Raw genomic sequence first — 27,646 nt, forward strand, 5'->3', positions numbered from 1 at the left:
GGAGAGAGGGGGAGGGGGGGGAGAGGGGGAGAGGGGGAGAGAGGGGGAGAGAGGGAGAGAGGGGAGAGGGAGAGGGAGAGAGGGAGAGGGGGAGAGAGGGGGAGAGAGAGGGAGAGAGGGGAGAGGGGGAGAGGGGGAGAGGGGGAGAGGGGGAGAGAGGGAGAGAGGGAGAGGGGGAGAGAGGGGAGAGAGGGGGAGAGAGGGAGAGAGGGGGGGAGAGGGAGAGAGGGGGGGAGAGGGGGAGAGGGGGAGAGGGAGAGAGGGGGAGAGAGGGGAGGGGGAGAGGGAGAGAGGGAGAGAGGGGGAGAGGGGGAGAGAGGGAGAGAGGGAGAGAGGGAGAGGGGGAGAGAGGGGAGAGAGGGAGAGAGGGAGAGGGGGAGAGAGGGGGAGAGAGGGGGAGGGGGGAGAGGGGGAGAGGGGGAGAGAGGGGGAGAGAGGGGGAGAGAGGGGGAGGGGGGGGAGAGGGGGAGAGGGGGAGAGAGGGAGAGAGAGGGGGAGAGGGGGGGGAGAGGGGGAGAGAGGGAGAGAGGGGAGAGGGGGAGAGGGGGAGAGGGGGAGAGAGGGAGAGGGGGAGAGAGGGGGAGAGAGGGGGAGAGGGGGAGAGGGGGAGAGGGGGAGAGGGGGGGGAGAGGGGGAGAGGGGAGGGGGAGAGAGGGGGAGAGAGGGGGAGAGAGGGGGAGAGGGGGAGAGAGGGAGAGAGGGGAGAGGGGGAGAGGGGGAGAGGGGGAGAGAGGGAGAGGGGGAGAGAGGGGGAGAGAGGGGGAGAGGGGGAGAGGGGGAGAGGGGGAGGGGGGGAGAGGGGAGAGGGGGGAGGGGGGGAGAGGGGAGAGAGGGGGAGAGAGGGGAGGGGGGAGAGGGGAGAGAGGGGGAGGGGGGGAGAGGGGAGAGAGGGGGAGGGGGGGAGAGGGGAGAGAGGGGGAGGGGGGAGAGGGGAGAGAGGGGGAGAGAGGGGAGAGGGGAGAGAGGGGGAGGGGGGAGAGGGGGAGAGGGGAGAGAGGGAGAGAGGGGAGAGAGGGGAGAGAGGGGGAGAGGGGGAGAGAGGGGGAGGGGGGAGAGGGGGAGAGGGGGAGAGAGGGAGAGGGGGAGAGAGGGAGAGAGGGGGAGAGGGGGAGAGAGGGGGAGGGGGGAGAGGGGGAGAGGGGGAGAGGGGGAGAGAGGGAGAGAGGGGAGAGGGGGAGAGGGGGAGAGAGGGAGAGAGGGAGAGAGGGAGAGAGGGGGAGAGGGGGAGAGGGGGAGAGAGGGAGAGAGGGAGAGAGGGAGAGAGGGAGAGAGGGAGAGAGGGGGGAGGGGGAGAGGGAGAGAGGGAGAGAGGGAGAGAGGGGGGAGGGGGAGAGGGAGAGAGGGAGAGAGAGGGAGAGAGGGGGAGAGAGGGGGAGAGGGGGGAGGGGGAGAGGGAGAGAGGGAGAGAGGGGGGGAGGGGGAGGGGGAGAGGGAGAGAGAGGGAGAGAGGGGAGAGGGGGAGAGGGAGAGAGGGAGAGAGGGAGAGAGGGGGGAGGGGGAGAGGGAGAGAGGGAGAGAGAGGGAGAGAGGGGGAGAGAGGGGGAGAGGGGGGAGGGGGAGAGGGAGAGAGGGAGAGAGGGGGGGAGGGGGAGGGGGAGAGGGAGAGAGAGGGAGAGAGAGGGAGAGAGGGGGAGAGGGGGGAGGGGGAGAGGGAGAGAGGGAGAGAGGGGGGGAGGGGGAGAGGGAGAGAGGGAGAGAGAGGGAGAGAGGGGGAGAGAGGGGGAGAGGGGGGAGGGGGAGAGGGAGAGAGGGAGAGAGGGGGGGAGGGGGAGGGGGAGAGGGAGAGAGAGGGAGAGAGGGGAGATGGGAAAGGGGGAGAGGGGGAGAGAGGGAGAGAGGGAGAGAGGGAGAGAGGGAGAGAGGGAGAGAGGGGGGAGGGGGAGAGGGAGAGAGGGAGAGAGGGAGAGAGGGGGGAGGGGGAGAGGGAGAGAGGGAGAGAGAGGGAGAGAGGGGGAGAGAGGGGGAGAGAGGGAGAGAGGGGGAGAGGGGGGAGGGGGAGAGGGAGAGAGGGAGAGAGGGGGGAGGGGGAGGGGGAGAGGGAGAGAGAGGGAGAGGGGGAGAGAGGGGGAGAGAGGGAGAGAGGGGGGAGGGGGAGAGGGAGAGAGGGAGAGAGGGGGGGAGGGGGAGGGGGAGAGAGGGAGAGAGGGAGAGGGAGAGAGGGAGAGAGGGGGAGACAGGGGGAGAGAGGGAGGGAGAGGGGGGAGAGGGAGAGAGGGAGAGAGGGAGAGAGGGGGAGAGAGGGGGAGAGAGGGAGAGGGAGAGAGGGAGAGAGGGAGAGAGGGAGAGAGGGGGGAGGGGGAGAGGGAGAGAGGGAGAGAGGGGAGAGAGGGGGGAGGGGGAGAGGGAGAGGGGGAGAGGGAGAGAGGGAGAGAGGGGGAGAGAGGGGGAGAGAGGGAGAGAGGGAGAGAGAGAGAGGGAGAGAGGGGGAGAGAGGGGGAGAGAGGGAGGGAGAGAGGGGGAGAGAGGGGGAGAGGGGGAGAGAGGGGGAGAGAGAGAGGGGGGAGAGGGGGGAGAGGGAGAGGGAGAGAGGGGAAGAGGGGGAGGGGAGAGAGGGGGGAGGGGAGAGAAGGGGAGAGGGAGAGGGAGGGAGGGGGGAGAGAAGAGGGGGGAGAGAAGAGTGGGGAGAGGGGGGAGAGAGGGGGAGAGAGGGGGGAGGGGGAGAGAAGGGGAGAGGGAGAGGGAGGGAGGGAGAGAGGAGGGGGAGAGGGGGAGAGAGGAGGGGGAGGGGGGAGAGAGGGGGAGAGAGAGAGGGGGGAGAGGGGGGAGAGGGAGAGGGAGAGAGGGGAAGAGGGGGAGGGGAGAGAGGGGGGAGGGGAGAGAAGGGGAGAGGGAGAGGGAGGGAGGGGGAGAGAAGAGGGGGGAGAGAAGAGTGGGGAGAGGGGGGAGAGAGGGGGAGAGAGGGGGGAGGGGGAGAAAAGGGGAGAGGGAGAGGGAGGGAGGGAGGGGGGAGAGAGAGAGGGGGGGAGAGAGAGGGGGAGAGAGAGGGTGGGGAGAGAGGGGGAGAGGGAGGGTGGGGAGAGAGGGGGAGAGGGGAGTAGAGAAGAGGGGGGAGAGAAGAGGGGGGAGAGAAGAGTGGGGAGAGGGGAGAGAGAGGGGGAGAGAGGGGGGAGAGGAGGGGGAGAGGAGGGGAGGGGGAGGGGGTGAGAGGGGGGAAGAGGAGAGAGAGAGAGAGGAGAGAGTGAGGAGGGGGAGAGAGGGGAGAGAGAGAGGAGGGAGAGAGGGAGAGAGGGACGGGTGCAGAGAGGAGTCAGAGGGGGTTCAGAAGGGAGGCTGAGAGAGTGGGGTCAGAGAGATGGGGTTCAACGGGGGGTCAGAAGGCAGGGAAGAGTGTGGTGTCAGAGGGGAGGTGGGGGGTGGTCAGAGAAAGTGGGGGAAGTTAGAGGGGTCAGGGAACGAGAGGGACAGAGAAAGACCACCAGCTCCAGTAGGCCGTGGGACCCCTCGCCCTCGCCCTCGCCCTCCCTGGGAGCCTCCTGCAAGGACTCACCTTCTTCAGGTAGCCGGCCCGGGTGCCAACAAACACCACCGTGTGCTCCTCATAGACGTAGGTGGCCACCGCGGTCATCTCGTCCTCCTTGTCCTGGTACAGGGGGATTCCCTCCAGGATCTTCGTGCCTCCCAGCGGCTGGTTAAAATCCTGCCCGCAGAAATCGTCCTCGATCTGGAGAGGCTGGGGTTGGGTCAGTGGTTTGGGGGGGTGGGGAGTGACAGAGAGAGAGTCAGTGCAGAACGCACCTCCACAGGCCAAATCCCACCCTCCCCAACCCACACGACGTGTGAGGGGGGATAGAGTGTCACAGGACCCTTACGGAGAGATGGGGGGGGCCATGTCCACACCTCCCTGAAGGTCTATGACTCGCTTGCCTTCATCAGTCGGTTCGTTGTAGCAGTGTAAAACTCTGGTGAGGCCGCACTTGGAGTATTGTGTGCGTGGGTCTGGGTGCCTCATTTCGGGAAGAATGTGGAGGCTTTGGGGAGGGTACAGACGAGGTTCACCAGGATGTTTGCCTGGATTGGAGAGTGTGAGCCACAAGGAGAGGCTGGACAAACCTGGGTTGTTTTCTCCGGAGTGACGAGGGTGAGGCCTTTGAAAGCTCTCAAATGTCAAAAGCCTCAATAGAGTGGATGTGGAGAGGATGTTTCCTGTAGTGGGGAAGTCCAGGACCAGAGGGCACAGATAGAGTGGATGTGGAGAGGATGTTTCCTATAGTGGGGGAGTCCAGGACCAGGGGGCACAGATAGAGTGGATGTGGAGAGGATGTTTCCTGTTGTGGGGGTGTCTAGGACCAGAAGGCACAGATAGAGTGGATATTGGAGGGGACATTTCCTATAGTGAGGGAGCCTAGGACCAAAGGGCACAATAGAGTGGATATTGGAGGGGGCATTTTGTATAGTGGGGGAGTCTATGACCAGACAGCACAGATAGAGTGGATGTGGAGAGGACATTTCCTATAGGGGGGGAGTCTAGGACCAGACAGCACAGATAGAGTGGATGTGGAGGGGACATTTCCTATGGTGGGGGAGTCTAGGACCAGACAGCACAGATAGAGTGGATATGGAGAGGATGTTTCCCATGGTGGGGGAGTCTAGGATCAGAGGATACAGATAGAGTGGATGTGGAGAGGACGTTTCCTATAGTGGGGGAGTCTAGGACCAAAGGGCACAGATAGAGTGGATATGGAGGGGACATTTCCCATGGTGAGGGAGTCTAGGACCAGAGGGCACAGCCTCAGGATAGAGGGAAGTCCATTTAGAACAGAGAAGTGGGGGAATTTCTTTAACCAAGGAATGGAGAATCTGTGAAGTTCATTGCCGCAAGTGGCTGTGGAGGCCACGTCATTGGGTGTACTTAAGGGAGAATTGGAAAGGCTCTTGATTACTCAGGGCATGAAGTTACGGGGAGAAGGCAGGAGAGTGGGACTGAGAGAGAAATGCATCGGCCATGAGGAAATGACGGAGCAGACTTGATGGGCCAAGTGGCCTGATTCTGCTCCTATATCTTGTGGTGAGGGGAGCTCCGACAGAGGTTTATAAGCTAGACCGAGAAGACAGTTCTGCCCAAGGTCCTTGCTCCTCTCTGCGCCTTGTGGCACATTGGGCAGCTACTCTCTGTTCTTTACCAGGCCGAGTTGCCAGCTTGACGCTCAACCCTGCACGGAACTGGGCGGATTCAAACCCAGAACCACTCAGCTCCAAGTCCGGTGCTGATGCCACTACATCACCAGACAGCTTAACACTAGACAGAGATTGTGCACTTAAGGTGAGAAGGGGAAAGTTTAAAGGAGATTCTTTAATGCACAGGGAGTGGTACAATTGGGTTCGAGCGTTAGGAAGTTATATTGCATCTTTATAACACTCTGGTTAGGCCGCATCTGAAGTATTGCACACAGTCCTGGTCGGCCCGCTGTAGAAGGGACGTTGAGGCCTCGGAGAGGGTGCAGAAGAGGTTGGCCTGGACCAGAGAGCAGATTCGGGGTCAGGGAGCACGGAAATAGGTCCAACTGGTCTATACCAACCAAGATTATCACCTAAAGGCTGTTGCCAGGGCTTGAGGACCTGAGTTACGGAAAAGTTAGACAGGTTCGGACTTTATTTTCTGGAGTGTAGGAGAATGAGGGGAGATTCAATAGGGGTATACAAAATTATAGGGGTAGATGTAGGGTAATTGCAATCAGGTTTGAAGCACATTGGCGTTCTCAAATCAGACTACTGAGTTCAGCAGATGGGATGTTACGTTGCAGATGTGGGGCCTGAGTTGGAGTATTGTGTACAGTTTTTATCACCCTACCTACACACATAAAATGCTGGTGGAACGCAGCAGGCCAGGCAGCATCCATAGGAAGAAGCACAGTCGACGTTTCAGGCCAAGAACCTGAAACCCCGAGACCTGGCCTGAAACGTCGACTAATTTGGAGTATTGTGTACCATTTTGATCACCTATCTACAGGGAAGAGGTCAGTAAAGTTGAAAGAGTACAGAGAAAACTTACAACGACTGGAGGAGCTAAGTTACAAGGAAAGTTTGACAGGTTAGGACTTTACTCGCTGGAGTGCAGGAGAATGAGGGGAGATTTGACAGAGGTATACAAAATTGTGACGGCTACAGTGGGCCTTTTCCACCGAGGTTTGGTGAGACTAGAGCTAGAGGTCATAGGTCAGGGGTGAAAAGTGAAAAGTTTCAGGGGAACGTGGGGAAAAACTTCTTCACTCAGAGAGTGGAGAGTTTGGGTTCGATGTTGAAGACAGGTATGTGGATGGGAGGGGTGTGGAGGGCTATCATCCAGGTGAGAGTAGGCAGACGATGGACCGAAGGGCTTGCTCCTGCTCTCTATTGCTCTGTGACTCTGAGCTAGTGCCGTCTGCCCGCGTGTGCCCCATGTCCCTCGGGAGCTTTCCTATCCACGTTCCTGTCCAAGCGTTGTTAATGTACCTGCTTCAACCACCTCCTCTGACAGCTTGTTCCATAGTCCCACCACCCCCCAGGTGGAGAAAATTCACCCCGACGGCGCGGGGCCATTACTGCCCGGGGCATGGCAGTTCAGAGTTCATTTCCGGTGTCTCCAGTGAGCAAGTTTACAGCTGAGCTTCCTCTGGGTGCTCTGGTGTCCTCTCACAGCGCGAAGACACCCCGGTTAGTAGGTTACTCGGGTGATTAAATCGGGGAAAAGCTGGGCAGTGTGGTTCAAAGGACCAGAGGGGCTTCTTCCACACTGTATCGCTAAACAAAATAGATTTAAGTTTCTCCCCCCACCCTCGCCAGGCTGCAATTAAATCTCTCCCCTCTCACCTTACACCTGTATCCCGGGGAAAATGACTGACCCTGCCCCTCCTGATCGTGCAAAGTTCTATGAGAGCACCCCTCAGCCTCCTCCACTCCAAGCAGTAGTGTCAGGGACTCCCTCACCCCTCCCTTTCACTCGGACCCTCAAGTCCAGGCGACATGGTAGTGCAGTGGTTCGCACAACGCTGCACATTACAGGCGACCCGAGTTCAATTCCCGCCGCTGCTCGTAAGGAGTTTGTACGCTCTCCCCGTGACCGCAGGCGGTGTCCTCCCAGGGTCCGAAGATGTTCCGGTTGGGAGGTTAATTGGTCATTGCAAATTGTCCCGTGGTTAGGCCAGGATTTAATCGGGGGATTGCTGGGTGCTCCAGCTTGAAGGAAAGGCCTGTTCCGCGATGCTTCTCAATAAATAAGCATCCTCCTAAATCGAGCTAGCAGAGGTTGGATGAACACAACAGACTGGGATTCAGTGGGAGGTGGTGGGTTTTTGGGCAGTGGGTCAAAGGCCAAGTCTCACAAGGAATTCTGCAGATGCTGGAAATCCAAAGCAACACGTGCACAATGCTGGAGGAACTCAGTGGGTAAGGCAGCATCGTGGAGGGGAGAAAGGGTCTCGGTACTAAATAGCAGCCATTAATTCCCCTCCGTAGATGCTGCAAGGTTCCTCCAGTGCTCTGCGAGGTTGCACAGACCAGGGATCCTTTCCCTGAAGCGACAGAAGCTGAGGAGACACCTGACTGGAGATTTTATGATTGACAGAGGTATAGACAAGGTAGACAGAGTCTTATCTCCAGGGTACAATTGTCTAACAACAGAGGGAAATGCACTTAGGGTGAGATTCTTGCATTTAAGGCAAGTTCAAAAATGACGTGTGGTACAAGACGGTACAGGTGAGTGGGACGAGGTGGTACGGGTGGGTGGGACAAGATGGTACAGGTGTGTGGGTCAAACTGGTACGGGTGGGTGGTACAAGATGGTACAGGTGGGTGGTGCAAAGTGGTACAGGTGGGTGGGATGAGGTGGTACAGGTGGGTGGGACGAGGTGGTACGGGTGGGTGGGATAAGATGGTACAGGTGGGTGGTACAAGATGGTACAGGTGGGTGGTGCAAAGTGGTACAGGTGGGTGGGATGAGGTGGTACAGGTGGGTGGGACGAGGTGGTACAGGTGAGTGGGACGAGGTGGTACGGGTGGGTGGGATAAGATGGTACAGGTGGGTGGTACAAGATGGTACAGGTGGGTGGTGCAAAGTGGTACAGGTGGGTGGGATGAGGTGGTACAGGTGGGTGGGACGAGGTGGTACAGGTGAGTGGGACGAGGTGGTACAGGTGTGTGGGACGAGGTGGTACAGGTGAGTGGGACGAGGTGGTACAGGTGTGTGGGATGAGGTGGTACGGGTGGGTGGGATGAGGTGGTACAGGTGGGTGGGACGAGGTGGTACAGGTGTGTGGGATGAGGTGGTACGGGTGGGTGGGACAAGGTGGTACAGGTGAGTGGGACGAGGTGGTACAGGTGGGTGGGATGAGGTGGTACAGGTGAGTGGGACGAGGTGGTACGGGTGGGTGGGACGAGGTGGTACAGGTGAGTGGGACGAGGTGGTACGGGTGGGTGGGATAAGATGGTACAGGTGAGTGGGACGAGGTGGTACAGGTGAGTGGGACGAGGTGGTACAGGTGAGTGGGATAAGATGGTACAGGTGAGTGGGACGAGGTGGTACGGGTGGGTGGGATAAGATGGTACAGGTGAGTGGGACGAGGTGGTACAGGTGAGTGGGACGAGGTGGTACGGGTGGGTGGGACGAGGTGGTACGGGTGAGTGGGACGAGGTGGTACAGGTGGGTGGGATGAGGTGGTACGGGTGGGTGGGATGAGGTGGTACAGGTGGGTGGGATGAGGTGGTACGGGTGGGTGGGATGAGGTGGTACAGGTGTGTGGTGTAAGGTGGTACAAGTAGGTGCCAGGAATGTGCTGGCAAGCGTGGTGGTGGAGGGAGACATGATAGAGGCATCTGAGAGGCTCATGGATGTGCAGAGGGTGAAGGGATAGGTGCACTGTGAGGGCAGAGGGGTTCAGTTAATTCGGACAGCTGACACGATGGGCCGAAGGGCCTGTCCTGCAGCTCAGGAGCAACACGGGGCGGGGGGCTCGGACCACTCACCTCACCCTGCTGGTGATGGGGTGGGGTCCGTGCCCTCCCTCACGTCTCCACTTCCATCCCCCCTCCTGGGATCCTGAGCTGCCCGCTAAATGGGAGGAGGCATGGCTTGAGAAAGGTGGGGGTCAGTCTACCCTCGCCCGACCCAGCAGCAGGGGGAGATTCACAGGGAGCCTGCGGTGGGGAGACCTTTCACAGTCGGATTGTTCCAGAGAGGAGACACTGGTCAGAGAGGAGCCCCTACACCCCTCCCTGTCTCTGTGACCCCCCCTTCCCCTATACCCCCTATTCCTATAAAGACCCCCCCCTATACACCCCTCCCCATCTCTGTGACCCCACCCTCCCCTACACCCCTCCCTGTCTCTGTGACCCCTCTCCCCTACACCCCTCCCCATCTCTGTGACCCCTCCCTCCCCTACACCCCTCCCTGTCTCTGTGACCCCTCTCCCCTACACCCCTCCCTGTCTCTGTGACCCCTCCCTCCCCTCTCTCTGTAGCCCCCCCCACACCCGGATGGGGCTGCCTGTTTGAAGGGATCGGAAGGAGGGGAGAGACATTGACAGAGACACAGAGAAGGCTGTCTCTGTGGGGGTTCAGCCGGGGTGGGGGAGGTCGGCGTCATTATACCCCCCGGAGGACACCCTCCTCCCTGTAACCATGGAATCCGCAATCCATCACCTGCTTCCACCGGTCGCATTGTAAACAAGTTCACAGGGCTCCCGGCAGGATCCGTCATCCCCACGGGAAGCGAGAGAAGGGAAAAGAGAGAGAGAGGGAGGGAGGGAGGGAGGGAGAGAGAGAGAGAGCAGAAAGGAGAGAGAGTGGGGGGGAATGCAGAAAGGAGATAAACAAGAGAGGGGGATGGAAGAGGGGGTGAGGTAGAGAGGGGTAGTGGGGGAGAGAGTGCAGGGAGGGAGAGAGTGGAGGGAGGGGGGAGAGGGGAGGGAGGGGGAGAGAGTGGAGGGGGGAGAGTGGAGGGAGGGGGGAGAGTGGGGCGGAGGGAGGGGGGAGAGTGGAGGGAGGGGGAGAGTGGGGCGGAGGGAGGGAGAGTGGAGGGAGGGGGGAGAGTAGGGCGGAGGGAGGGGGGGAGGGAAGAGCAAGCGAGGGGCAGATTGAGGGAGACACTTACCGAGTTGATACACACCAAGTCCTTGTTCAGGAGCCAGGGCAGGGAGAGTTTCCCCTCGCCCCGGTAGCAGGATCGGATCCTGTCCCGGATGCGGTCCCGGATGGAGGCGAGTGTGAAGAGGCAGAGCACCGAGTCGGCTGCCGGCTCAGATCTCCTCTTCTGGCCCCGGGAGAAGGTGGCCAGGAGGACCCTCTCCCCCGGCCCCAAGCCCAGCGAGCGGGCGAGGCGGGGTCCCGGGACGGAGACCCTGGCGGCCTGGACCAGCCGGTACTCCACGCCGCCCCTCGAGCACCCGATGGGGAACTCCACGTACGAGTAGAACCTGGGGTCCTCGGAGCAGAGGCGGACGATCTTGGAGGCGTAGACGGGCTCGGCCGCGGGCTCGGGGGCGGTCAGGCGGGTGTCGAGCTGCTGGGCCACGAAGTAGACGAACGGCGGCGCGGCGAAGGCGTGGACGTAGTAGATGTCGAAGGCGGGGAAGCGGGAGAGGGTGTCGGAGGGGATCCGCAGCTGGGATGAGACAAACTCGTCCTGGTAGACCAGGGCCAGCATCTGGGTGTCCTCGTCCTGGGCCGTCAGCCGGCGGCTGGACAGGGTCGGGAAGTACTCAGACTTGCCGGCCACCGAGGTGCCGACGAAGAGGCGGCTCTCGCCCGGGCCCAGCCCCTCCACCAGCACCCCGGCCGTCTCGGCCGCGCGCCGGACGCCAGACAGGTAGTGCTCCTTACGGTGGTGCGGTTCAGCGAGCTTGAACAGGTCGCGGAGGCGCAAGAGCTGGCAGACGCCCTGCCAGGCGCTGCCGCAAGCCAGCAGCCGCCCCCCGGCGCCGTCCACCAGCAGGAGCTTGTTGACATTGGGGAGGGGCCGCAGCCCCTGCGAGCAGGGCCTGACGCTGGGGGGCGGGTAGCACCGCGGGTTGTCGTCCACCGGCCCCGTCAGGTGGCGCCGCAGAATGCTCAGGTTGGCCGACAGCTGGAAGATGTTGTCCACCCCGCCCAGGTAGAGCAGGCCCGTCTGGGTGTCTACCGCCAGGTGAGCCAGACGGGTGCCCGGCGCCGCAAAGCTGAGGGGCGGCGGCTGGCGGGGGGCGCCGAAGCCGGCGGGGGGCGAGGCCCACAGTAGCAGCAGAGTGGTCCACGCAGCGGCAGCCATCGTCCTCCCTGGCGCAACGAGCTGTCTCCCGGCGCTGCTCCCGTCACGCCTGAGCGCACGGCCTCCCCTCCCCGCTCACTCCGCGGGGCCGCGGTCACTCATTCCTGCAACGACAGAGGGACAGCGGGTCACACACGCACGGGGGGCAGCGGAGACGGGCGCACGGTGTCCGTCACTCAGCGTGAAAACGGGCTAATTTCGGCCCCGAGCGCCACGCCGAACCCGGGAGAGCGGCTCGTATCGCGGCGCCTTACACCGCCAGTGATCAGGGGTCAATCCCCGCTGCTGGTCTGCGAGGAGTTTGTACGTCCTCCCCGTGACCGCGTGGGTTTCCTCCGCGTGCCCCGGTTTCCTCCCACAGGCCAAAGCCGTTGCGGTTGGGGTCAGTAAGTAGTGGACGTGCAGCCTTGCCTCTGAACACGTGACGAGCTCCCCAGTGCAATCCTCACTGATTTGATTTGACCGTAACGACACACTTCACTGTGTGCCTCCAGAAATAAAACCTTCCTCTCTACGTACCCGTCCGAGTGGCTTTCAAACGCTGTTCATCCTCCTGCCTCTGGCAGCTCGTTCTTACACCCACCTCCCCCCGGGTCAAAAAGTTGCCCCTTGGGTCCCTATTAGATCTCTCCCATCGCGATACAACTGTGCCGACCGGTTCACGATTCCCCAGCTCTGGGGGGAAAACTGTGCACAATCACTCTCTCCATGCCCCTCATGGTTTTAGACAAGGTTACCCCTCAGTCCCCTACGCTCCAAAGAATAAACTCTGTCTACTCCCACGAAACACCCTCCTCAACCTCCTCTTCACTCCTCCCAGTTTAATGATGCCTTTTCAACAGCAGGGTGCCAAACTTCGATAGATGTGCAGTGGAGAGGATACTGACTGGCTGCGTCAGAGCCTGGTATGGAAACACCAATGCCCTTGAATGGAAAATCCCACAAAAAATTGGTGGATATGACTGTCCAACACCAGTAAAGCCCTCCCCAACACTGACCATTTCCACACGAAACGCTGTCACAGGAAAACATCAGGGACCCCCCCATCCAAGTCAGGCTCTCTTCTCGCTGCTGCCATCAGGAAGAAGATACAGGCGCGTTCGGACTCTCACCACCAGGTTCAGGAACAGTGATTACCCTCAACCATCAGACTCCTGAACCAGAGGGGATAACTTCACTCGCCCCATCACTGAAATGTTCCCACAACCTATGGACTCACTCTCAAAGACTCTTCATCTCATGTTCTTGATATTTATTGCTTATTTATTTATTTATTATTATTATTCTCTGTTGTATTTGCAGAGTTCGTCATCTTTTGCACGCAGGTTATCCGCCTTGTCGCTGCAGTCTTTCATTGATTCTGTTATGGTTATCGGATTTACTGAGTATTCCTGCAGGAAACTGAATCTCAGGTTAACATAATGGTAATGGTGATAATGAATTTACTCTGAAAACCGCTCACAATAACCCAAGTGCGGCCTTACAGCACCTGCGTCTCATCGCCTTCACCACTGCGATACCTCGAACAGGGAGCTGTGCACCTGTATCCCGAGGTCCGTCTGTTAGAACAGGAACAGGCCATTCGGCCCACACTCATTAAACTCACCCTGAAGGTCCACCTTCCTCTGTTCCCAGCACATCCACGTGCCTGCACACGAGCCTCTTAACCACCTCTATCGTATCTGCCTGCACCACCATCTCTCGCAGCGTGTTCCACACACACACACACATCACTCTGAGTAAGATAAAAATGCCCTGCTATATTTGAACATACGTCCTCAAAGTTCAAGGCAAACGTTATTATTAAAGTACATATATGTCACCACAGACAACCCTGAGATTCAATTTCCTGTGGGTACATTCAGGAAATCTATAGACTGGTAACTATGACAGGATCAATGAAAGATTAAACCGAGTGCAGAAGACAACAAACTACAAATGCAAATATAAGTAAATAGCAATAAATAACGAGAACATGAGATAACAAGATAAAGAGACCTTAAAGTGAGACCGTTGGTTGCGGGAACATCTCGATAGATGTAGTTATTCTCTTTTGTCCAGGAGCCCGATGGTTGAGGGGTGGTCACTGTTCTTGAACCTGGTGGTGCGAGTCCTGAGGCTCCTGTACCTTCTACCTGCTGGCAGCGGCGAGAAGAGAGCCTGTCCTGGGTGGTGACGAGTTTGGACGATGGATGCTGATCTTCCACAGCAATTTTTCATGTAGATGTGCTCAGTGGTGGGGAGAGTTTTACCTGCGATGAATGGGGCTGAATCCACTACCCTTTGTAGGGTTTTTCGTTCAAAGGGGTTTCCATACCAGACCCCGATGTAGCCAGTCAATACACCGTAAACACATCTCCTTTCATAGTCAGCATCTCAGCCCTAGGAAACAGATACTCTCGGTCTACTCTATCTGTCTCTAATAATCTTTTAAACCTCTGTCAGATCTCCCCTCAGCCTCCGACTCTCCGGAGTAAAAACCCACGTTAGTCCAATCTCTCCTGGTACCGCACTCTCTCTAAACCAGGCAGCATCCTGGTAAACCTCATGGTCAGTATCACCATGTGCCATATCGCATGACATCGTCATTATGCGCAATGTCGTATGATGTCATCAATATGTCCCCGCTGTATGACATCATCATATGGACATGGGCGATCGTGATCTCATAACCGTGATTGTTCTTGGCAAGTTTTTCTGCTGAAGGGGTTTGCAGTTGCCTTCTTCTGGGCAGTGCCCTTCACAACCCCAGCCATTATCAATACTTCCGAGATTGTCTGCCTGGCATCAGTGGTCGCGTTACCAGGAATTTTGATCTGCACCTGCTGCTCAGACAGCCATCCACCTCCTGCCCCCATGACTTCACATGACCCTGATCAAGATGGGGGGGGGGAGGAGGCGAGGAGAGGGAGGCCTGGCGGGTGTGTACCTTGGCCAAGGGTGACCTGCAGGCTAGCAGACAGAAGGAGGCTCTTACACCTCCTTTGTCGGAGATGTAGTTCCGCCCCGTCACCCCTTTTAACACAAGTGATTCTGCAGATTCTGGAAGTCCAAAGAGAAGCATACAAAATGCTGGAGGAAATCAGCAGTTCAGGCAGCACCCGTGGTGGAGAGTAAACGGTTAACATCTTGGGCCAAGACCCTCCATCAGGACGGGGAGAAGCCAGATAGAGGCGGGGGGGTGGGAGGGGAGGACAAAGTCAAAAGCAGGGAGGGGATTTGTGGAAGAGACGAAGGGGAAGGGCTGAACAAGAAGGAATCTCACCCATCTAGGGATGAAGTGTGAAATCTTCAGGAACCCCTTCTCCCCATCCAAGGCCCCCACGTCCTTCCCGTAAAGGCACGGCTGCGACTGGATGAGATACTTCAGACGTGGCCTAACAAGAGTTTTTTAAAGGTGTGACGTAGGTGTTTTACTCTCGAGTGTTCGACAACGCTCCCCAGGGTCCGACCGCTCGCATACTCAAGACGTACACACACTCTCTGCACTTAGCTGAATTAAATTCCATTTGCCATTCCTCGGCCTGTTGACCCAGCTGAAAGAGATCCCTCTCTGGGTGCTGTCAACCACCTAGCTACATCACCTGTTTCCAGAAGACACAGGAGCAGAATCAGGCCGCTCGGCCCATCGAGTCTGCTCCTCCATTCTATCATGGCCGATTTACTATCCGTCTCAACCCCACTCTCCTGCCTTCTCCCCATTAACCTCTGATCCCCTGAATAATCAGGAATCCATTGACCTCCGCTTTAAATACACTCAACGACTTGGCCTCCACAACCATTTGCGGCAACAAATTCCACAGATTCTTCACCCCCAGCTAAAGAAATTCCTCCTCAATGACTCTGTTCTGAGGCTGTGCTCTCTGGCCCGAGACTCCCTCATTATAGGAAACATCCTCTCCACATCCACTCTATATAGGGCTTTCAATATTTGATAGATTTCAGTGAGATCCACCCTCATTCTTCTAGACTCCAGCGGGTACAGGCCCAGAGCCATTAAATATCGTTCATACATTAACCCTTTCATTCCTGGAATCTTTCTCCCGAACCTCTTCTGCACCCTCTCCAATACCAGCGCATCCTTCTTAGATAAGGAGCCCAAAACTGCTCACAATACTCCAACTGCAGTCCGGCCAGTGCCTTACAAATCCTCAGCATTATCTCCTTGTTTTTATATTCTATCCCCTTGAAATAAATGCCAACATTGCATTTGCCTTCTTTACCACAGACTCAACCTGTAACTGAACCTTCTGGGGACCATGCACGAGGACTCCCGAGTCCCTCTGTGGCTCTGATGTTTGAACCTTCTCCTCATTAGATAATAGTCCGCACTACTGTTCCCTTTACCAAAATGCGTTATTGTACATTTCCCATCAGCCACTTTTTTACCCATTCTTCTAATTTGTCTAATTCCTGCTGCAATCGCATTGCTTCCTCAGCACAATCTACCCCTCCACCTATCTTTGTATCATCCACAAAGTCATCAATTCCATTATTCAAATATCGACAAACAATATGAAAAGTAGCAGTCAACAATCCCCTGAAGAACACCACTAGTCACCAGCAGCCAACTAGAAAAGGCCCCATTTTATTCCCACTCGCTCCGTCCCTCCTGTCAGCCACACCTCTATCCATGTCAGTATCTTTCCTGTAATGCCATGGGATTTTATCTTGTTAAGCAGTCTCGTGTGGGCATCTTATCAAATGTCTTCTGAAAATCCACATAAATGACATCCACTGCCTCTCCTTTGTCCACCCTGCTTGTTACTTCCTTGAAGATCTCTAACAGATTCGTCAGGAAAGATTTCCCTACACAGGAACCATGCTGACTTGGACTTATTTTATGATTAGACTTCCAGTATCCCCAAACCTCATCCTTAATAATAGACTCCAACACTTGCCCAACCACTGAGGTTAGGATAACTGGCCTATAATTTCCTTTCTTTTGCTTTCCTCCCTTCTTAAAGAGTGGAGTGACATTTGAAATCTTCCATTGGTCTGGGACCATGCCAGAATCGAGTTATTCTTGAAAGATCATGAACAATGCATCTGTTATCTCTTCAGCAATCTCCCTCAGGACTCTGGGATGTAATCCATCTGGTCCAGGTGACTTATCCACATTCATACCTTTGAGTTTGCCTGACCCTTTTTCCTTTGTAATAGCAATGGCACTCATTCCTGCTCCCTGACACTTACAGACCTCTGGCATACAGATAGCATCTTCCACAGTGAAGACTGATGCAAAGTACCCATTAAGTTCATCTGTCATTTCTTTGTCCCCCATTACTACCTCACCAACATCATTTTCCAGTGATCCAATATCAACTCTCATCTCCCTTTTACTCTTTATATAACTGAAAAAAACTTTGCAGTTTTCATTCAACCGTCCACTCACTTTTGCTACCTTGTATGCCCTTTCCTTGGCTTTTACACAATCCTTAACTTCCCTTGTCGGCCTTTATATGATTATATTATATGATTCCCTTTAATGCTTTTTTTTTACCCTTGCAATTTCTTAACTCCACCCACAAAGATTCACCATTCTCTGACCCTCTGTCACCTCTTTCAAAAGATGTAATTCCATCTCTTACCAACAGAGCTACATCGTCTTTGCCTTCCTGCCTGTCCTTTTTTATACAAAGTATATTCTTTGATGTTAATCTCCCAACTATGACCTTCTTTCTGCCAGGACTCAGTGTCATACCGACCAATCTCTAATTGCACCATGAGTTCACCCACCTTATTCCAAAAGCTACACACATTTAAATACAGCACCTGGGGGCAGGTGTGACCTGTACAAAAGGGACAGGTCGCACTTGAATCCGAGGGTGACCAATATTCTTGCGGGCAGGTTTACTGGAGCTGTTGGGAGTGGGAGGGGGATGGGAACCAGTGTGATCGAGCTGGGGATGAGACATTCTGTAATGATCGATAAACCAATTATTTGGAATCAAATCACCTTGCCTGGTGTCTCAGGGCTGGGTGTGTCTGCACCCACCCCACCCCCTGCCCCTGGCACGCCTTCTCTGCCACCTGTCCCACACCCCTCCCATGTCGCTCCACCCTCGCCATTCGCAAAACCCTTGCTCCCGTCAGATTTACAAACTTGCTCACTGCTCCACGTTACGATATGATAGAGGTAATCTATGCCTTCTAATGAAATGTGTGACCAGACACTCCCTTACCCTGTATTCTCTTAAACACAAGATACTCTGCGGATGAGACCACACCTGGAGTATTGTGTGCAGTTTTGGTCCCCTAATCTGAGGAAAGACATCTTTGCCATGGAGGGAGTACAAAGAAGGTTCACCAGATTGATTCCTGGGATGGCAGGACTTTCATATGAAGAAAGACTGGATGAACTGGGCTTGTACTCGCTGGAATTTAGAAGATTGAGGGGGGATCTTATTGAAACGTATAAAATCCTAAAGGGATTGCTCAGGCTAGATGCAGGAAGATTGTTCCCGATGTTGGGGAAGTCCAGAACGAGGGGTCACAGTTTGAGGATAGAGGGGAAGCCTTTTAGGACCGAGATTAGGAAAAACTTCTTCACACAGAGAGTGGTGAATCTGTGGAATTCTCTGCCACAGGAAACAGTTGAGGCCAGTTCATTGGCTATATTTAAGAGGGAGTTAGATATGGCCCTTGTGGCTACGGGGATCAGGGGGTATGGAGGGAAGGCTAGGGCAGGGTTCTGAGTTGGATGATCAGCCATGATCATAATAAATGGTGGTGCAGGCTCGAAGGGCCGAATGGCCTACTCCTGCACCTATTTTCTATGTTTCTATGATGCTGGGGTCAAAGCAACACTCACAACACGCTGGAGGAACTCAGCAGGTCAGGCAGCATCCGTGGAAACGAACAGTCAACCTTTCCACTGATGCTGCCTGACCTGCTGAGTTCCTCCAGTGTGTTGTTACTGTATTCTCTTTGCCTGTTCTCCCAACTTGTCCAACTCCCTGCTTCCTGATTCAGCGTGACCGAGAGCAGCATCGAGAGATGGTCAGAGCTGCACCCCACCCCCCGGGGCTGTAGCGGGGACAGCAGCTGTCTCTCAGCCCCGGAGACCCCGTTTCAATCCCAGCCTCAAACGCCATCTATAAATTTGCTGATGACACAACTACTGTTGGCAAAGTACCAGTCCGTGACGAGGAGGCACGCAGGAGTGAGATGGATCAGCTGCTTGGATGGTGTCACAGCAACAACATTACACTCAAAACATCAGCAAGACCAAGGAATTGGTGGTGGACTTCAGGAAGGGCAAGTCGAGGGAACACACACCAGTGGAAAGAGTGAACAGTTTCAAGTTGCTGGGGGTCAGCATCCCTGAGGATCTCTCCTGGGTCCAGCACTTACAAAGAAGGCAAAACACTGGCTATATTTCATCAGGAGTTTGAGGAGAATGAAAAGATGCTTGCAAGTTGTCCCATGGAGAGCATTCTAACTGGCTGTATCACCATCTGGTATGGAGGGGGCACTGCACAGGGTCAAAAAAAGGCTGCAGGGGATTGTAAACCGAGCCACCTCCATCCTGGTACAACGCTCTTCACCATCGAGGAGATCTTCAAAAGGCGGTGCCTCAGAAAGGCAGTGTCCACCACTAAGGGCTCCCACCACCCTGAACATTGCTATCATCACAGAGGAGTGCAGGAGCCTGAAGACCCATATTCAACATTTTAGGAAAAGCTTCTTCCCCTCCACCATCTGATTTTTGAATGACCCATGAACACGATCCCACTATATTTTATCATGGCTTTTTAATTTAAATACATATTCTTGCGGTGAGTTATAGCTTTTTTATATGCCTCGCTCTGTACCGGTGCTGCTGAACAAATTTCACCACACACAGTACCGTGAAGAGTCTTAGGCACACTTTCATAGCTGGGGTGCCTGAGACGGGCACTGTGCTGTTTCTGTCAACGTGGAGCGCAGAGCCAGTTTGGAAATCCGGTGGAGGCAAAGGATGTTGGGAAAAGCGGGGGTGGAGTGCCGGGGAGGGGGGTGATGGACAGGAGTGCCGGGGAGGGGTGGAGTGCCAATCGGGGAGGGGTGTTGGACAGGAGTGCCAATGGGGGAGGGGTGTTGGACAGGTGTGCCGGGGAGGGGGGTGATGGACAGGAGTGCCGGGGAGGGGTGGAGTGCCAATGGGGGAGGGGTGTTGGACAGGAGTGCCGGTGGGGAGAGGGGTGTTGGACAGGAGTGCCGGGGGGAGGGAGGGGTGTTGGACAGGAGTGCCGGGGGGAGGGAGGGGTGTTGGACGGGAGTGCTGGGGGAGGGTTGTTGTACAGGAGTGCCAATGGGGGAGGGGTGTTGGACAGGAGTGCCGGGGAGGGGTGGAGTGCCAATGGGGGAGGGGGGTGATGGACAGGAGTGCCGGTGGGGGGAGGGGTGTTGGACAGGAGTGCCGGTGGGGGGAGGGGTGTTGGACAGGAGTGCTGGGGGGAGGGAGGGGTGTTGGACAGGAGTGCCCGGGGGGGGGGAGGGGTGTTGGACAGGAGTGCCGGGGAGGGGTGATGGACAGGAGTGCCGGTGGGGGGAGGGGTGTTGGACAGGAGTGCCCGGGGGGGGGAGGGGTGTTGGACAGGAGTGCCGGGGAGGGGTGATGGACAGGAGTGCCGGTGGGGGGAGGGGTGTTGGACAGGAGTGCCGGGGGGGGGAGGGGTGTTGGACAGGAGTGCCGGGGGGGAGGGGGTGTTGGACAGGAGTGCCGGGGGAGGGGGGTGATGGACAGGTGTGTCGGGGGAGGGGGGTGTTGGACAGGTGTGTCGGGGGAGGGGGGTGTTGGACAGGAGTGCCAGGGGGGAGGGGGGTGTTGGACAGGTGTGCCGGGGGGAAGGGGTGTTGGACAGGAGTGCTGGGGGGAGGGGGGTGTTGGACAGGAGTGCCGGGGGGGGGAGGGGTGTTGGACAGGTGTGCCGGGGGAGGGGGGTGTTGGACAGGAGTGCCAGGGAGGGGTGTTGGCAGGTGTGCCGGGGGGGGGGTGACGCAGGTGCAGACGCACCCAGCCCTGACACACCAGGCAGGGTGAATTGATTCCAAACAATTGGTTTATCGATCGTTACAGATGTCTCTCTGGTGCCTCTCCCTGCCCCCTTCCCACTCTCACTCCATAATAGAGACCCATATCAGAATCAGGTTTATCGTCACTCACACATGTGTCATGAAATTGGTTTGTTTTTTGTGGCAGCAGTACAGTACGATACGTAAAATGACTACCGTACCGTGCAATAGTCTGGCTATATGTGCCCCAGACTTTGGCGCTGTACGTAATGCCAGTGACACTAAACTTGTCTCTGATTCTCAGACGTACACGGACAATGGAAAACCAGCTTGTCGCAGACACACGGAATCAGGGACAAAATACTCACAATGAAAACCTGCATTCTACAGTCTTCACCAATCCTCATGTGTCGACTCCCCACCTCCCTCGTCAGTCATCCCTTCTTCTCCCTGTATCTGTCACCCACTTTCTCACATCTGTCAGCACCTGCTTCTCTCTCTCTCTCTCTCTCTCTCTTTCCCTCTCTTCCTGCGCCTTACCCCCTCTCTCCCCTCCCCTCTCTCCCTCTCACTCCCTGGTCTCTTTTTGTCTCTCTCCCACTCTTCACATCTCTTACTCCCCTTCCCCCTTCTCTCTCTCTGACACCCCCCCATTCCTCTGTCCCTTTCCCCCTCTCAACCACCCCCCTTTCACTCTGTCTCACATCCTCATCTCTCTCTATTGGTCTCTCCCTCTCTTATTTCACACACTCTTGTCTCTCTCTCACCCTCTCACACACCCTCGTCTCTCACAGTCCATCGTCTCTCTGCCTCTCTCAGCCCCTGCTCTGTGCTCTCTCTCTCTCTCTCTCACACGCCTTTTTCCATTCCAGTCTGTAATGGGCTGACGTCTGCTGCTCTCTCATCCCTCACTCACACAGACATCAGTCTGAGTGGCTCCCAGTGGACCAGACAGTTCAATAAGTAAATAAATCGCTCCATCTTTAAGGCGTACAGCCCCCCTGGGAGGGATGCATGCCTGCCTCTCTGTACAATCACTCCGCAGGGAGCACCCTCCCCCAGCCTCACCTCACCACCCGCTCCCCAGGGCCCGGCTCCCCACGTCCACAGGGCCCACAGCGAGAGAGCGGGGTGGGGGGGTAATTACTCCCCAAAACTCTCCCGGGGTAACCTGCAGCACTCCACATCTGTCAGAGAGGGAGGCAGTCACCGGTGAACCTCCCAGAGGCTGTGTCCTGTGGGTCCACAGGTGTGTCACCCGGGTGCTGGTGCAATCGTGCGGAAGCTCGTCGAGTGTGCGAGAGTGTGTTTAAAGTGTGCGACCATGCACAAGTGTGGTGTGCGCATGTGCAGAGTGTGTGCATTTGTGTCAGAGTGCAGGTGTGCAGTGCACGAGTGTGTTACAGGTGAATATGTGTGTGTGTGTGTCTTTGGGTCATCAGCATGCTGGTGTACAGAGTGCGACTATGAAACGTGTGTACGAGCCTGTTGTGTGAAAGTGTGCCAGTGAGTAATGTCTGCAGATGAACCGCCAGACCCGAGTAACGTTCACCTCCCTCCCCCGGGTCCTGTTCCCGACCCCGGGCAATTCCCCTGGCACTATAACGGGTAATGGGTAATATTCATTGTGAATCTGCCAGCTCTATCACGGCCACCATCAGCACCAAGGCAGCATCCATCATATCACACAGGACACACCCTCTTCTCATTGCTACCGTTAAAGAGGAGGTACGGGAGCCACTCAACAATTCCTGAACAGCTCTTTCCCCTCTTCCATCAGATTTCTGAATGGCCCACGAAGCAATTCCTTCTTTGTGCTACGCATTTCTGATTTGTGATTTATGGTACTATTTTATGTATTGTGCTGCCGAAAAACCACAAATGCCATGATGTTTCTGTGTCAGTAAACCTGGCTCTGTAACACCCCCATCCTCCAGAGTTGGCCCTCCCCTTCACCTTCCGTGCTCCCCCTCCCTCAGTCTCTCTCTCTCTTCCACATCTCCTCTCTGCCCTCCATCTCCTCTTTGAGTTTTTCCCTTTATCTCACGCATCGTTGCAGTCTCTCACATACACACACCCACACACACATCATTAGTCTCATACACACATTGTTACAGTCTCTCTTACACACGCACAGACATCACTACAATCTCACACAAGCACACACACACATCGTTAGTCTCACCCACCCACACACACACATCATTACAATCTCACACACCACACACACACTCACACATCACAGTCTCACACACACACGTATCATTTCAGTCTGACACACACAAATCGTTACAGTCTCACACACTTCAGTCTGTATCTCTCACACACAGACACAATGTCAGTCTCACACACACACACCCACACACCCTCTCCGTCTCACTCACACGTCATTTAACAACATGTAAGAACTTTCTACAGGGGCACAATTGACAGCATCCTGACTGGCTGCATCACTGCCTGGTATGGGAACTGTACCTCCCTCAATCACAGGACTCTGCAGAGAGTGGTGCGGACAGCCCAGTATGTCTGTAGGTGTGAATTTCCCATGATTCAGGACATTTACAAAGACAGGTGTGAGAAAAGGGCCCGGAGAATCATTGGGGACCCGAGTCACCCCAACCACAATCTGTTCCAGCTGCTACTATCCAGGAAACGCTACCACAGCATAAAAGCCAGGACCAACAGGCTCCAGGACAGCTTCTTCCACCAGGCCATCAGACTGATTAACTCATGCTGATTTGAGTGTATTTCTATGTTACATTGACTGTTCTATTTATTATAAATTATTATAAATTACTGTGATTGCACATTGCACATTTAGACAGAGACATAATGTAAAGATTTTTACTCCTCATGTATGTGAAGGATGTAAGAAATAAAGTCAATTCCATTCACACACCGTTTCAGTCTCATACACAGTCCTCTCACGCGCGTACGCGCACACACACACACACACACACACACCGTCTCAGTCTCATACACAGTCCTCTCACGCGCGTACGCGCGCGCGCGCACACACACACACACACACACACACACACACACACCATTTCAGTCTCATACACAGTCCTCTCACACACACACAGTTTCAGTCTCATAGACATGGTTTCAAACTCACCACATACAGTTTCACATTTTCTCACACAGTCTTTCTCAAGCAGACACATAGTCAATGGCACATCCTGCACACAGTCACTCACAGCCTCTCTGTTGTGCATTGAATACTTTTTGAGTAATATTGGTTGATTAAGCATTCTCTGTTGCCTACATAATCCATTACAGATTTTAAAAATCTGTGAATTGCATACGTCACAACACTGGCACGTGATATGTACAAACCTCGCATAAAGTAAACACGAAGTTAGACTCACATTTTGGACTCCCATGTCTTCCTTTGAATTAATTTGATATTTTGATGTTACAAAACGTAATAGTGGTGATGAGAAATTTTTGAAACAAACCGATTCGTTCAAACTAAAAAAAAACGCAGCGAGGAACAGGGAGTAGAAAGCAGCAGACAAAAATACATGGACTGCTCAGGGAAGAGAAAAAAAGTTAAAAAGTCAAGTTGCACTTTCAAAAAGGGCATGCTGCTGATACTGATGAGAGTGATTCGGGACTGAGTAGCCTTGAGATTTACAATGTGAAAACTAGCAATAGACAAGTAATACGGCTTACACCAGAACTGTATGGCAAATTAATTGAAAGGAATTGGACAATAGTTCAGCTGCTTCCGTCATTCCACAAAATGAGTTTGAATGGCATTTCAAAGATACTAAACTGAAGCCTGCAGATACCAAACCAAAAATTTATACCAGAGAAAAGATATCTCCTGTGGAAATGATATCCTTAACTGTGACAACTAACAAGCCACATTCAGCTTGTCTGTGGTAAAGACAAGACTAGTATTGGCTGAGACAACTATATAGGCATCCGCTAGTCTCGTGAGACCATGGATTTGCGCTTTGGAAGGTTTCCAGGGCGCAGGCCTGGACAAGGTTGTATGGAAGACCAGCAGTTGCCCATGATGCAAGTCTCCCCTCTCCACGACACCGATGTTGTCCAAGGGAAGGGCATTAGGACCCATACAGCTAGGCACCGGTGTCGTCGCAGAGCAACGTGTGGTTAAGTGCCTTGCTCAAGGACACAACATGCTGCCTCAGCTGAGGCTCGAACTCACGTCCTTCAGATCACCAGACTGACGCCTTAACCACTTGGCCACGCACCAACACAACTACAACTTGATTGAAGATCCTTCCACAATTTGAATGCCACGTCCCTTACAATAAAGTCAACTGAAAGTGAATCAAGAAGGGTACTAGATGATGCCACGACTGTCTCCATGCTGTACACAATGAACCACTGCCCAACAGAGGACAAACAGGTGTTGGTGCCAATCTCTGTGTCTGATTGGAAATCATATCGGACCAAGGAGGGTTCATGCTGCTCATGAAAGTGTCAAAAGCAGTGGCCCAACTACAACAGGTTTTGTAGGCAACATTATCTGAGAAATATGTTAATCAGGCAGGTACTTGGGACATGAGGCTTGGTTTTAAGAGAGTTCAGGGAGCTTCAGGAAAGTTGCACGCACTCAGTTTTTGTGAATGTAAAGAACCAGAATCTACTCTGTGTGCGTGAACTTCAAGAGGGAGACAAAACGCTGCTTGCGAAAGTAGATGCAAAGACCAAGTCCCAACTGGATGAACGGAAGGCCGAAAGGAGAGAGGTCTATGGAGATACAAAACCAGAGGATTCTTCAGACAACGTTGTGGATGAGGAGACCAAACGGAGGGATCAGATCCTAAAGGGAGCAACTGAAGCATATAAAGAGAACACTCCAGTGAACTTAATGCACCTTCCCAAGATCAAGCTGAGCATCCTAGAAAGAAGAAAAAGGAAAAGGAAAAGAAAGACAAAACGTTGGAAGAAAGGTGCCCAGAAATGTCAGAACCACTTCCTGCAGTCTCAGAGTGAACTCCCGCCCGAGGCCCCGGAACCTGGGATCGTTTCACAGCCGCAAGTCAAACCTGCCGGCAGAGTGATCTCCCTCGTCAGGAAAGACATTATCCCACTGGAGTAAGAAATCCTCCACGGGGTTCAAATCTTTAGGCCTGAGTGGGACAATTTGAACCTAACTGTGCTGTGGATGTTGTATGGTAGTTGTTTTATCCAATATACTGTGTAGGTAGTTGATGCATTCTCTATCCAGTTGGAGTTTATAGCTAAGCAGCGATGAGTGTTGTGTATTTAGTATTTCAGTAATATCTGAGAATACATTGCTTGATTAAGCATTCTTTTTATGTAACTCATTACGGGTTTCGTATAAAAATGCATGAATTTCACACACCATCATGTGATACGTGCGAACCTCACAAACTAAACACGAAGTTAGACCCATATTTTCAGACCCCCGTGTCTTCCTTTTAATTAGTTTGACGTTTTGAAGTTCCAAAACATAACACCCCCACACACACAACCTGTCTCTCTCACGCATACCTGTCTCTCTCTCTCTCACTCACAGTCTGAGACACACACACTCACTCTCTCATACACACATCTCCATCTGACACACACTCTCACACTCACTCTCATACACACACACACAATCTCTCTGACACACTCTCTCACTCACAGTCTGAGACACACACACTCACTCTCTCATACACACATCTCCATCTGACACACACTCTCACACTCACTCTCATACACACACACACAATCTCTCTGACACACTCTCTCACTCACAGTCTGAGACACACACACTCACTCTCTCATACACACATCTCCATCTGACACACACACTCTTACACACCAACATCTCTCACACTCGCTCTCTCTCTCACGTACACACAATCTCTCTGACACACTCTCTCACACACACTCATTCTCTCTCATACACACACCCGTCTCTCTGATACACTCTCACACAACCCCATCTCTCACGCACACACAACCTCTCTGACACACTCACACCGTCTCCCTGACACACTCTGTCTCCCCTCTCGCCCCACACACCCTCTCTCTCTCACACACACCACCTCTCAGCTACAGACACAGACTCTCTCAGACACACACACACCGATTCTATCTGACACAGTCCGACAGACTCTCTGAAACACACACACACAATCGCCTTTCTCTCTCTCTCACACACACTCGCAGCCCGATCGCCCCTCAGTGTTTCTCTCTCACTCCCAGTCTCACACACACACACACACTCACACTCTCTCACTCGTCTACACACACACACACGGAGAGTCCCTCCTCACAAACACAGTTACATACACTCACACCCCGAGAACACAGAGAATAATCCCCATGCCCGCTGCGAGCGCCGCCGCTTTGCCCCGGATCCGCCCGCACGGCCGATAAAAGCCGCTCCGACTCCGGCTCCGGCTCCATCTCCGGGGGGTTACAGATGAGGAACATCTGCGGGGCCAGATGTGATGTCAGGAAGCCGGGGGCCGCTGCCGTGTCCGTGCGGGACCCGTCCGGCTCCCCCCAGCCCCCTCTCTGCCGCCATGCCCGCCCCGGGAGCCGGCAGCCACGTACCTGTTGTCCGCTGCCCCGGCGCACGCCCTGGGATCGCCGCCCGCTCCGCGGGGTGCGCGTCCCTTTAAGGGTGGGCCGGCCCACCGCTCCGCCGGGGGGAATGACTTTCAACCTCCCACATTTCCCACCTCCTCCCATCGCCCCAAAGCCCCTCCCGTAGCTGCAAATGTTCATGTTACCGCATCCATATGCGCGACTCCGCGGCTGTACCTGTTATTTTGTCTCCGCCAACGGCTGAATCCCCTCCCTTCCCAAACTACCCCCCAACCGACCTCCCGCGTGGAAAAGTCCAGCGATTAATCAAAGGGACCGCCGCTCCTCTTAAAGCGGAGACGTCCTGCCACCTGAATAACAAGTGTGCAACCTGAAATCGCTGGGTGCTTCCCCCCACCCTCGCCCGGGAAGGGCCAGCGGCCCGGGGGCCAACGACGGAGGAGCCCCCGCGAGAGGCTTGGATAGAAACCCCGGGGCAATGTTCAGGGAAAAGGAAAGGGGGATGCGAGCTGGAAGACCCCAGACCCCCGTCCACCTCCCGTCACCCTGCTCTGACCCACTTCCACCCCCCACCCAACATCCGCACATCCTCCCCTGCCCCAGTCTGAAACCCCCACCCTGACCACCAACTCCTCTGCCCTCCTCCTTCTCCCTGCCCACCCGCCCCCACCTATCCCCGTGTGAGGGGGGAGAGGGACTGAAAGTGTGAGAGAGATGAAGAGAGAGACTGAGTAAGGGGGGAGAGAGACAGAGTGTGAGAGAGAAAGAGAGTAAGTGAGAGACTGTCAGTGAGATGGGGAGCGAGAGAGAGAGTGGGATTGTGTTAGTGTTTGGGCACACGCCTGTTACCGTGCACGTGTGTGTGCGTGTATATAAACACGTGTG

General features: G+C 55.1%; 1 protein-coding gene and 1 non-coding gene across 2 annotated transcripts in view; both read right to left on the bottom strand.

Moving 5' to 3' along the window:
• Window positions 1-26,816, bottom strand: part of plxna3 (plexin A3) — a 196,060-nt gene extending 169,244 nt beyond the window's left edge. Inside the window, exons 1-3 of the mRNA XM_063035027.1 lie at window positions 26,768-26,816; window positions 10,064-11,319; window positions 3,488-3,670 (exon numbers count right to left, since the gene is read on the bottom strand). Coding sequence (XP_062891097.1) covers window positions 3,488-3,670; window positions 10,064-11,215 — 1,335 coding nt within the window. The 5' untranslated portion in view covers window positions 11,216-11,319; window positions 26,768-26,816. The remainder of the gene's footprint in view (window positions 1-3,487; window positions 3,671-10,063; window positions 11,320-26,767) is intronic.
• trnat-ggu (transfer RNA threonine (anticodon GGU)) lies at window positions 24,371-24,439 on the bottom strand. The gene has a single exon. It is a non-coding gene; the product is annotated as a tRNA-Thr (tRNA).
• Window positions 26,817-27,646: the final 830 nt, after the last annotated feature.

This window comes from Mobula hypostoma, chromosome 28 (assembly GCF_963921235.1).
Source record: "Mobula hypostoma chromosome 28, sMobHyp1.1, whole genome shotgun sequence".
NCBI lineage: Eukaryota > Metazoa > Chordata > Chondrichthyes > Myliobatiformes > Myliobatidae > Mobula > Mobula hypostoma.